The sequence below is a fragment of the Eriocheir sinensis genome, chromosome 12 (assembly GCF_024679095.1).
Source record: "Eriocheir sinensis breed Jianghai 21 chromosome 12, ASM2467909v1, whole genome shotgun sequence".
Classification (NCBI taxonomy): domain Eukaryota; kingdom Metazoa; phylum Arthropoda; class Malacostraca; order Decapoda; family Varunidae; genus Eriocheir; species Eriocheir sinensis.
Genome location: NC_066520.1, coordinates 22,738,279 through 22,750,332, shown reverse-complemented (window position 1 = coordinate 22,750,332; position 12,054 = coordinate 22,738,279). Strand labels below are relative to the sequence as shown.

The 12,054-nt window shown below is 42.0% G+C and overlaps 1 protein-coding gene across 1 annotated transcript; it reads right to left on the bottom strand.

The window, feature by feature from the left end:
• Positions 1 to 117: 117 nt before the first annotated feature.
• Positions 118 to 10,922, bottom strand: LOC126997652 (protein dimmed-like). The gene is made up of 5 exons (XM_050858871.1): positions 10,046 to 10,922; positions 8,264 to 8,379; positions 6,572 to 6,825; positions 5,172 to 5,308; positions 118 to 4,722 (listed from the first exon to the last, which is right to left on the bottom strand). Exons 1-5 carry the CDS (start codon positions 10,102 to 10,104, stop codon positions 4,593 to 4,595), a joined length of 696 nt encoding a protein of 231 aa, XP_050714828.1. The 5' UTR covers positions 10,105 to 10,922; the 3' UTR covers positions 118 to 4,592.
• Positions 10,923 to 12,054: the final 1,132 nt, after the last annotated feature.

Sequence of the window (12,054 nt, the reverse complement as noted above, 5' to 3'; positions counted from 1 at the left end):
TAATGTATATACCACACTGCATAGATGAATAATGTAGGAGTGCTTCGAATAGGAATGCCAAAGAATTCTAAGTTGGTTGAGGTGGGAATGTCAAGGGTAAGGCAATAAAAGTTCGCACAGTCTGGTCACTTTTATTATAAAGATAAATCTTTACTTTTCAATATATTAAACTTGCAATATTCTCTTTGCCATTTGGACTTTTCTCTTTCTTGTGCTAATTATCTATGGTGTGTTTTATCCATAACTTTCTCTCCAGTAGCTTTCCCAATTTAAACCTTCTTTTCTTTGGCTGTGTGAGGCAAAGATCTTAAAAGTAAAAAATATATTACTCTGATATAATACTATAGAGACAAGCCTGTAACCTACTGCCACCCAGACACTTTAAACGTCACAAAGTTCTTACAAAACACTCAAGCAACCATGTTTGTTTTTTTACAAAGCTTCATATAAAAGTTAAATTTAAGGATACAGTCTTCATGCTACTCTAGATCTAAAAATCTTAAACATACAAAATTTCATTGACAGACTTGTAGTGATTTCTTTCCCCTAGCAGTGGTTAAGGCTTAAATATAAATTGGGAAGACAATATTAAGCCAGATTTAATGCCAAGTAGTATTATAAAATATAGGTTCTACAGCTAAATTTTGGAGTTACCTTACTAATTGCACTTTTCATTTCTCACGTATGCAATCACCTTCATATCCAGAGAAACAGAGATCATAGAAGTGGTATTCAAAACGGAGGTTGATCATTATCTTCCTAAATGTTATACAATTTACTTGTATTCAAGTGTAATATTACAAATATATGTCATTTCTACTACCACTAGTCATTCAAACCAAGAGCATTCACCACAACCAGTGAAGGAAGAGAGCAAAGATGAAGTTCACACATCTTGGGTACAAACACTACACTGTAAGGCTAACGGCTGCTGGTGTCACCGTACTGTAAGGTTAGGACAAAGCCGGGACATGACGAAGTTTCTAAACTATTGCGTCAACTCTCCAGTGTTATGACTACAACAGTGTGGGTGTGTGTGTATATATCGGTATCAGTTTCTTGCTTCTTCATCCAGTCAATGACGTCAGAAATATCTTTACTTTAGGCTTAACAAATAAGCCATTAGACATTCTAGTCAATATTATCGAGGTCTGTAATTGTGAGATATTAGCACCTGTGTGTGTATGTGTATGTGTATGTGTGAGTGTGAGTGTGAGTGTGTGTGTGTGTGTGTGTGTGTGTGTGTGTGTGTGTGTGTGTGTGTGTGTGTGTGTGTGTGTTTGTTTTGAAGTGCACATGTTTGCACATGTGAAATGTAATTCCTCAAACTTACTCAAATATACAATGTATATTACTACAGCTCTGGTAGCAACAATATTACCTCTTACTGTAGTGCACCACATGTGAAAGCAATTTTCAGACTGAAGTGAAACGGCCGAGGCAAAAGACACTTTCATACACTCTTTCTTATGTGCTGATGCACTGGCATTGTGTGTTGACTCATGAAGATGTAGCTTTGAATGATGAAAAATATAAATGCTGATAATGAAAATGATGATGGCAATTAACATGAAATCTTCTGAGAAACTTATCATTCAATGATAATGATTATGTTGATGATGGTGAGTGAGCGAGTTAGTGTGAAGAAAACAGTAACGTGCCAGACACCCAGGGTCGTATGGCACTGCGGTGAGGGGAGGAAGTATGTGATGGGAAGGCAAAGTGCTTATGAAGACTGCAGTAGCTACCAATCAGCATTCATGTATGATACTTATGACTATAATGTACAATCCTACATCTAGAAGAAAATAATCCATGTTCCACAACTCAGATTAACTTCACAGTACATTGTGAAATGTCTTTTCATATTCTACGCCATTCACTGTAATGCAATCAGAATACTGCTGGCACTAGTTTCAGTCACTCGAAGGAATGCCACGGCAGTAATCTCAAAAAGTTCAAAGACTGAACTTGCTCATCTCTTACAGAACTCACACTTCTCAGGCCAACTCTCATGGGCCTCATATGTAACGCCTACGTATGGTCAAACAGCTCTTATGTATATTAGGATGAATATATTTTCTGCACATGAATATCATATCTGTTTATCTATGAATTCTTATCACATCAAAAAATATAGATGCAACTGTGCAACAGGAATGGAATGTGTGCCTGGGAACTGACTTGTAAATATTTATATCACAAGATGTGCTGTAAAAATTTGCCACTTAGAAACATTAAATTCATATTTGCAGATCTGAAGTGAACATTTTTGGGGCATTACTAAAAATCTGTAAAGATATGCCTCTTATTTTAGAAACAATTAACTCATCAAATTTATGAATGCATTATTTTCAACACTGATATAAACATAAACGAAATTAAATTCTTCTGTCAGTCTGGTTCACATTCATCACCATCACTGGAATGTATAGTACAACTAATATTCTTGTCAGCTTTTAACAGAGGACTCAAATTCAGCTTGGTCAGCCGAGTAGCAAGAAGAGGTTGCCTTGACAATTGTTTGAACAGCAATAATGGATATATTTAGTGGATATCATATTGTAAAACCAAGTTTTATACACTATGTAAATTCTTTGATCAAGGGAAGTTGTTGGTTATCAATTAGCTAAATATCTAGAATGACCGCTGACTGTTTAACTTGAAATTTTCTCTCTGATGCATATAACATGTACACACACAGGCGGGCACACACACACGCACACACACACACACACACATGCACACACATGCACACGCACGCACACACACACACACACACACACACACACACACAGTACGTTCTATTAGATAGTAATTCTGTACAGCACATTATTGCTATAAAACAGCTGGCAAAATAAAGATACAATTTCAGCAGCAGACTGAACCTCCAGCCATTCATTGCCTGTGCTGAAAACCTTCCAATCTCTATATGTTTGCTCCCACCAACAGTGTTCTAGGAGAGGAGGGAAGATGCCTGTGATTTTATACTTGCTGACACTTTCCACTGCCTACAAATGCTTCACTTCTCATTTTTCACTTAATACTGGCACAGTGCCCATGCCTGGCACACCCAATATTTACCTTTTTTGTGCTTCTTTGTAGAAAAGTCTGCAAGGGGTGGAAACAAAGTTGGGGCCAGAAACTATTCTTGTAGTGCGACCTCTGCTTCCTAGGGTGACAGTTTTGGTGGAACATGGCTTATTGCTAAACTTATGAAGCTACAAATGAAGTACTGTTGATGTGTGTGTGTATGTAATCCTCAGATGCTTTTCTTAAGTGCAGAAAAAATATTTACCACACATTATCATGAACAAATATGTATTGTGCATGCTTGCAACCCTCAGTGATATATCTGAGTCTTAATATAAGCATGATGTGTCACTGCCTTGACTACAAGCTTTTAATGACTAAGCTTCAGCATGTTACAAATAACTGCTTAGTAAAATAGTACACCCTAGTAACAGGAATGATTTGGTGAGCCTTACATGATCTAGATTTGTGCGATGGAATTTGCAGAGGAGGGACAGTTTTTACAAGGTATCATTCATCCCTGAGACCTGGGAATTGTGAATATGTGTCTCTGTACTCCACTGGACTCCCACAAAACAAAACTCAATGGTTTGGAATTCACATGATACAGGAAGGCCTTCCTTAATGACTCGTCTTGGAGCAGCCGTCACAGTGGCCAGACAGCCTTATTGGACTCCCCACCCTGCCCTGCCCCTTTGGAGAAGTGATCAGTGATGATGATGATGATGATAATGATGATGATAATGATGATTTAGGCATAGTTTACAAAAACATTTCAACTATGATGTCTCCTACAGAAAACAAGGCATAATTATTAGTGTCAGGATACCTGCATTTTCTATTTACAAGCTTGATGGCTATTAAGGCAATCTGGTAATGCAAAATCTACATTTTCCATCTTATGTGAATGGGAATTTCCATTGCAAAGGAAACCCTGTACTCAGAATGACTTAAGTGGAAGTGTTAGTTAAAGCCGGCAGGATTAACTAACAATCCAGAACATCTTCAACCTCATTCTAGTAATCAGCATTGAAAGGTTTACACATAGTACAAGTTCTGACGCTAGAACATACGTGTATATATATTTACAACTCTGGCAGTAACTGGAAGTCAGCCGACTAAGATTCATAACTAATGGCCAGTAATAATGAGTTATTAACTCCCATGTCATGAAACATTTGAGATGCATGCAAAATATAAGACTGTCAGATGCTACTTGTTTCCATCTTTAACATGACTCTATGAACACTGACTGAGTGTGTTTCCCCAAAAAACAAATAAAGACATTATAGTGTGTAAAATATGACTTTACAACAGAACAAAAGTTTCCACCAAACTGCTTTGAATATAAAAAAATAAAAAAAATAAAAAGTAACAAGAATATGTTTTAATACTGCTATGCAACGATAGCAATGTCGTGCCGTTCAGCATGAGTGAACCTACTCTTTCATTTCCTCATTGACAGTAACTTGAAAATAATCTGTTATCAAGCATTGTTAACCAGTGCAATCTTAGTCATATTTGGCCTCGCTTACCTAATATCCATGTGGAGTTCTTAATTATAATACTTGTGTAAGACCATTATTGTTAATCTCTTCCATATCTTCCTCCTCCTCCTCCTCTTCTTCCTCGTCTTCCTCTTCATCATCATCAGGATGACCTTCCTGATTGACAAATGCTTCTAAAAACCTGAAAAAAAAGACCAAACTGTTAGGGGTCTGTGGCACAAGGTATGAACCACACACAAACACACACGAGAGATATAAATATGTAAGAGTTGGGATGCCTCAGCCAGAAGGAAGAAATACAGATGATCAGGAGCGGCAGCAAGACATTTCTTCTACTAGGAAATTGACCCACAACAAGGAAGTATTGCACACCCAGAGGAGACTAGCAAGGCTTACAGATTCTGTGGAAATAAAAAGTAGACCCACGGAGATGAATGGATAGACACTTACATTATAATGATCTGAACTTCAAGCTTAAGAAACTGACAATTATAGATCCTCAAGTGTTACAGGCTTCCTAACACATATCGTGAAGCATAGCAAACAGGGTAAGAGGTGTCACTACTTTCAGCAGGTTGTGAATCTATACACTAACATTTGGGTATTAATAGAGAGCAGATAAACACTCACTTGTATGGCTTTTCATCTCCTCTCATATCACAAACAGTGTTGGTTAGTGCCATGATGTAGTGCTTGGCCAGGGTTAGCGTCTCAATCTTGCTCAGCCGCCGGTCCATCTTGACGTGTGGGATGACTTCACGCAGCTCCTGCAAGATTAAAAATGTAAGATTAGCGAAACTGAGACTCCATCAGGACCAACGTTGCCAGATTGTCTTACTCAGCCTCTTATATTTACCGACTTCCGACCCAAAAACTGTCTCGTGGACCCCGATAAGGAGATTCACTTATAACTATCGTTAAAATAGTTAATTCCTGATGTTTCTTGGCAATAGTTAGGCATCAGAAACCAGTATATGCTCTGAGTACGATAATCTTGCAACGGTGAACAGGACATTCAGAACACAGCTTATGCCTATTCCAGGTCTCTAATGGAGAAACAATAGAATATGACAGCAGAGACATGAATTTGGTACCCACCCTGCACGACCACGCCACATCAACTGCCTCACTATAAGCAGATTGAAGGTAAGCATTTCATATTAGCTACATAACATTATCCACGACAGCTTATAAGGATTAATGTCAGAGAAATCACACACAATTTTGTTTACTTTAGGAAGGGTATACCTTTGTCTGCATGGTGTGATTATGAAAGTAGTAAGGACAGACACCCTTGGGCAGTTTGCAACCCTCCAGCACGGGGCAGGGGCAGTGTCGGCTAAACAGTATGTAGTACCTGTGTAGTAGCTTCCCGCCATCAGAGAATCACCTCCATCATTCTCACAATTGCTTTACAATAATGATAGTTTGTATATTGCAAAAGGGGTCTCTCTGTATAACTTTAGCTTCCATAATATCATGATAGTTCTCGCCTCCTCCACTAGTATATACATTTAGGAAGGTATTATAAGACAGCTCTGCTTCTCACGTCAGCTATTCATAAAGGTCATAGAGGGGGTCAGTCGGGTTTTAATGAGTGTTTCTTGAGGTTCACGGTACAGAAGAAGGGTCACACTACCTCCAGGGTCATAAAACTACTCCTGGAAATGCCCACAACTCCTATGAAAGCCTTGTCAAATATGTGTTCTTGGGCAGTGAAATGTCTTATAATATTGTCAGGCATATCTTATGAAATTATCGCATTGAAAGATATTTAGAATTCTCATTTCCGTATACAGATGCCTAAGTAATTCAAAAGACACTTATACGAAAGTGGTAAGGAGATGCTGTCAGTCTCATGGATCTAGTTCTAGAGTAAACCAAGACAGTCTGCCACGAGTACTGTCACATATTCATCTCTCAGCAAATTGTTCTTGCCTTCTCGTCCGTCGATTCCTCTCTTTTTCCCTTTTATCGCCTTCGAAATATGACTGTCAGAGTGTGTAAGAGTTAAATACTGCTCGTCTCACCTGGAATGCTTTATTGAGAGAGTGCATCCTCATGCGTTCACGTTCATTGCTTTCTAATCTTCTCAAGTTTCTTTCCCGTGCCGATACTCCGGACCGTCTCTTCTTGCCTCGCCGCGGGGGGCCGGAGGAACTTGAAAGGCTGGACTTTTTTCTCTTCTGAGCCATGATGCTCGTGCTGCTGCCGCCACTGCTGCTGATGCCACTCTCGCTCTGGGAGTCCGACACACTGCCCTCGCCTCCATTTTCTGTCTCTCCTGAAATAGTAGACATACAGTTAACCTCTCTCTCTATCTCACTCTTTGAATATATAGATTTAGATACACACACACACACACACACACACACAAAACCAGGAACCAACATATCAATGAAACTTTTCTGATCATTAGTTAATCTGCCCAAGAGAATGAATCCTCAAATTTAAAGGATTCATTTGGTTATGATATATTACTGTCCATAACTTGTAAAAAGTTGCTCATTTACCATTGCTCATCCATTTATACTTCCAAGTCACTCTATAAGGTAAAAGTTAAGTCTGGGGCATACGAAAAAGCTGCGTGTGGCCTTGGTGCTCATCTCTGTCACATCGGCCCTTAAGCCTGTGGTGGCAAGAACCCATTACCCCGGGACACAGGGAAGGTGTGACATCCGGGTTACCACAGTTTACTTCCCTTGGTTTCCCCAGGTACCCATTTATTGACCAGCCCGAAAGGGAGAATGAATAAGTGAGTGAGCTGCATGGTGACTACCCGGGCCAGGATTCAAACCCGGGCCTGCGAATTCGTAGGTAGGCACGCAAACCACTGCATCACGGAGGCCTTTAAATATATTTTCCATACATAAAAAAAAAGGCTACGGTACCTTCGGTTTTAGTAAACCTGCATCTCATTTAAAGAGTACATGGTAGCAAACGTGAGGGAGCTGGAAATAATTAGGAAACGAACAAGTGCTGATGAAGTGTGTGTGTTGAGGTAAGTTTACGTTTTTTTTCTACAACTCTGCTTGGTCTGTGTTGTTTTAGTATACAACCATGTGCGTACTTTCATTCATGCTCGTCTTCATACCTCCATATTTTAAGTCAAGGTCAGTCCTCAGTCTTTACGTCCCTTTAAAAGAAGAGCTCCGGGCTACTCTACTAGACCTAGGTTACAATGGCCTTTACTGACAGGCAGTTTGCTATAATGATCTTTTCTGAAGTAAAGTTTGAAAGTAAATTGTTAAGAAATCTCTTGACTTCATGCAATTCTTTGAAGTATCATACTCATTAGACTGCAATACTTTACCAGATTACATAGATGCATTTTTTTTTATGATGTGTAGCCGACATTTTTTTCTCAAATATGGCAAGGAGCACGAGTCAGCAGTGTTGACCTGACCCACCCTGCCGGCACTTCTCTAACACTGCCAGGAGTGCATGGAGAGTAACAGATCTCTGCGCCACATGCTGCATATTACTTTGTCATTTTGTAAGACATAATTCTCCAACAAACATATCAGATAAGCGCGATACTTCTGATGGAATACAGCGCAAACACCCCAGATGCCAAATTGATACAATACTTTGGGCTTCTTATACCTTTGTAGGAGCAGAATCCCTGCGGGCTTTCCTTAAGTATTTGCTTGGGTCAGTGAACTTTACCGTAGCAACAGAATATCGGAAAATTGGTCATTCAGAAGTAGCGCCGTACCCACCTGAGCGAGGCTGTGCTGCATGCTGCGTGCCCGGCGTGAGCGCTGGGAACTGGGCCTCCACGTCCACCACCTCCTCCTCCCCGCCCCCGCCAGCCCACAGGCCCGTCATGCGCATCCTGGGACACAAGGAGGCTGCTTAATACCTAACAGTTGTCCCGTCCTTCATGGCACAAATAGCTGAGTACCTATATGATGCTTTCATGAGTGTCTACTCAATATTTGGCCTTTGAAATCAAGCAGAGGACGAGCAAACACGTCTCTGCTCTTTTTACTGCTGAAAGAGATTACCATCTAAAAAGAAATGACCACATCATAAATATGAAGATTAAGCTTTACTACCACTAACATGTGCAGTTCAATGACCACCATTTGTGAGCACGCGCGCGCGCTCACACACAAATCAATGGATAAATAGATTAATATTAATATAAGCCAAGCAACTGCAAGATAAAGTAAACCGCCGTGATGAAAAGACACATTAACACCCTAAAAGTGCTCATACTGTAAACATCCGGGGTCGAGGCTTCGTTACGCCACAACACAGAAGTACCGTAACAGCCACACCGGTGACGCCTCCACACACACGACCACCTGACTGTCTGCCCAATGTACTCCCCAACTCATCAACTCCTCCCCTCCTCAAGCTACTCATTTGTACCTGTGTGACACTTGGGTGCATATTCTCAACCATTTCGGGGCTCACAGACGCATTTAACTCCTTTCCTAGAGGCTGTCGGCATTTCCACGAGTAGTTTTATGAGCCTGGTGATAGTTTAACAAGTGTTCTGTGCCATGAATATGAAAAACTCATGGGAGCCCAAGCTTCCTTGTGGCCTTTGGGAATGTTTGTTGTGAGAACCGAAACCGAAAGCGTCTGAGAATAGGGTCCAGAATTATGTGTATACAGCAAAAACTCTTGTTAGCTTGTCCAGGAGGTTACTTTTTTTCCCTCACAAAACAAGGGAGCAGATGAAACCGACCTTTATTTTTTATTTATTTCTATCAATTATTTGTCGGTCTTTTTTTTATTGACGATTGACTACGAGCCTGAACGCCACCTGTCCGTGCCTCATTTTCTTATTTAAATTAAGCGGATGTGTAGCTGGAACCGACTGTTTTGCTTAATTTTCGTAACTGATTGCTCTCATATCTGAAAAAAAGTCTTGTTATGCATCAAATTACTTCGTCAGATCGAGGTTAATTATAAGGTGAAAATAAGGAGTGACAGTAGAAATTATGGTCATTATTCCTTAACTGCAGGTTCCCTACAGTTAGCCCTCTCACAAGCACACAGCTGATTCACGTGTGTCGCTCGATGCTCCAGTGCCCGGCCCGAGGGTCCTTTCGTCTAATAACTGTAATAAGTGGTGTTCACGCCTCTGATGACTGTTTTCCTTGCCATCTAATCTCCCAACACCGGAACTCGTTTACTGTTCAGAAAGCTTTACTTAGCTAGGCCAAGTAGATGCCTGACGTTCACCATTATCAGATTGAAAGCTTTGGCTCAAAAGTAATTACACGAGTATCACGAAATCTATAACGGGCTGCGATAATATACATGTCACCGCATTAAGCAGAGTAAAAATATCAAATTAGTCGAGACAGCTCTCATTGACCCAGTCCCAAGGCGGGCTGCCGACAGCCGCAGAGTTATCCACTTGTGGGCGGGGGCGCTGGCACCCTGCCGTCCGTCACCAGTGTTGGGGAGAGCTGGAAAATTAACTCGGCAGCCACTTAGTGGTCGTCGTGACGACTGAACAAGGGGCGAGGGTCGTGTCTTACCTGGTGGTGGGGCCCTGTGTCCTGGGAGGTGTTTTACCGCTGCTCAGTCTTTCTTGCATTCAAGACAACTTGTGGGGGCCGCCACAAATGAAGCAAATTTCCATACGTATCTCCGCCTCGCTCCGGCACGTTAACTTTGCAATGGTCGGCCAACCAGCCAGGTGTGATTCACAAACTATCTTAAGAGGTTTTCAGAGATTTTTCTCGCAGCACCAGTTCCGAGCGGCGCCGCTTATTATCTCATTGGGCTAGGTGCTGGTGCACCAAAAGGAAGGTGACAGCAGATGACAAGTCACAAAGTTTGGTGATGTTCAGGCTATGTAGGTTCACAGGTTTCTCACTCAATCTTAACTCATTCAGTAAACGATATTCACTTCCACACACGATGTTTAAGAACAATTTAACTTTTTTTGCAGGTATATATATTTTTTTCAACGTTGATAGATGCGAGTTACTCGCACAACAACTTTATGGTCCGTTTTGACCTGGTTTTGCACTTTTTTTGTTTTATGTATTTCTACATTTTACACTTCAACCATTAGTATCCGACTGGGGAGACGCATCTTACTGCTGAGGCCTCTTCACCACCGACGAGGGCTGGAGCATGTAGCCTGCTCGCGACTCGTTCCGCGGCACCACCACCACTGCCGACGGTGTGGAGCGGTCTGAGCAGTGAGAGCGGAGGGACAGCGCTTCCCCACCCTCCCGCAGCCACCGCCATACTGCCTGCTGTCTCACACACTCGCCGTTCCCCAGTCCCCAAATCCCCAACCCCAACCTCCCCGCCCCCCGGCTCGCTGCGGACCTGGAGGAGCTGCGGACCTTGCTGCCCACGGCACTCACCGCTTGTCAGATCGAGCTGCGCTACTGCCAGGGAGCGCCCCGCCCCCACCCACCACCTCACGTCTAAGATTACTTATTATACAAGTCACTTAGTAACACCACAGAAAATTACACGTAAGATAATACGATGCTTGTGCTACTCATCGTTCAGCTCCCCTCCAGTTACTGTATCATACGAGCTTGTTAGGTTTGCTTTACACGCTATTCCTATTCTGAAGTTAAACTACCTCTCTCTGAGCACGTATCTAGCACTGTTCTACGCTGACTCCTTACTACCTTTACGAAAATAAGTCTGCAGCACCTGTTTAAGTAACGGGACTATGATTCAGTGGATCCCGTCGATATTTCTTTAACGAGAGATAATAAATGGTAGCTTTCCTCTATATATCTAGTGATTTATTTTGATCCCTGGATTCTATAAATGCATGATATTCGAACTGTCTTCCTCAACGCGCTCATGTCAGACCCAACATTAGATTTCGTCACTGTCATGTATTGGCGTGTTTGTCCGTCTCAATCACCTTCTAAGTCAAGTTTCTCTCCGACTAACTTTCACTGTTCATGACACACAGCACCAGACAGACAGAGACTTTGCTGTTGCCATTTCCTCCCACACTCTGCCGCCCCACACCACAGCCGCACGTCGGACCTTTCCCAGGCTCTCCTCTACGCCAGCAGCACTGACACTACCTACCCCTCATCCAACATGCCCCACCCGTCTCGTCCTCCTCTCCCCTGCTCGACATACAGATAACAAGACCTTCCTCTCGCAGCCGGGAGCTAGGCCTAAGGAGTGATTATTATAGTTATTCGTGGAAAAAATACATCTGAGAAACGGAAAAAAACTTGTATTAAAGATATGTAAATAAACATTGCACAATACTTATCGGAAATCCTGAATAACTCTCCCCGGCTTAAAGATACACGCGTAGAGTCACAAAACGAAGAAAAAATTACAGGGAAGATTGTTTCAGGACCAGTTCATATTACGTTTCACTTTACGCAGCAGCGGATGTACGTAGTGTCATCACGACGTTAGATCCGTGGAGGCGGCAGAGTCCGGACAACCACCCTGGCCACCATCCTTCACCTTAGAGGCCCCGCAGAAGGACAAGGAGTACACCCTGAGCCTCGCCGCCGGGAGAGTTTTCGGTCTCGGCATTGTT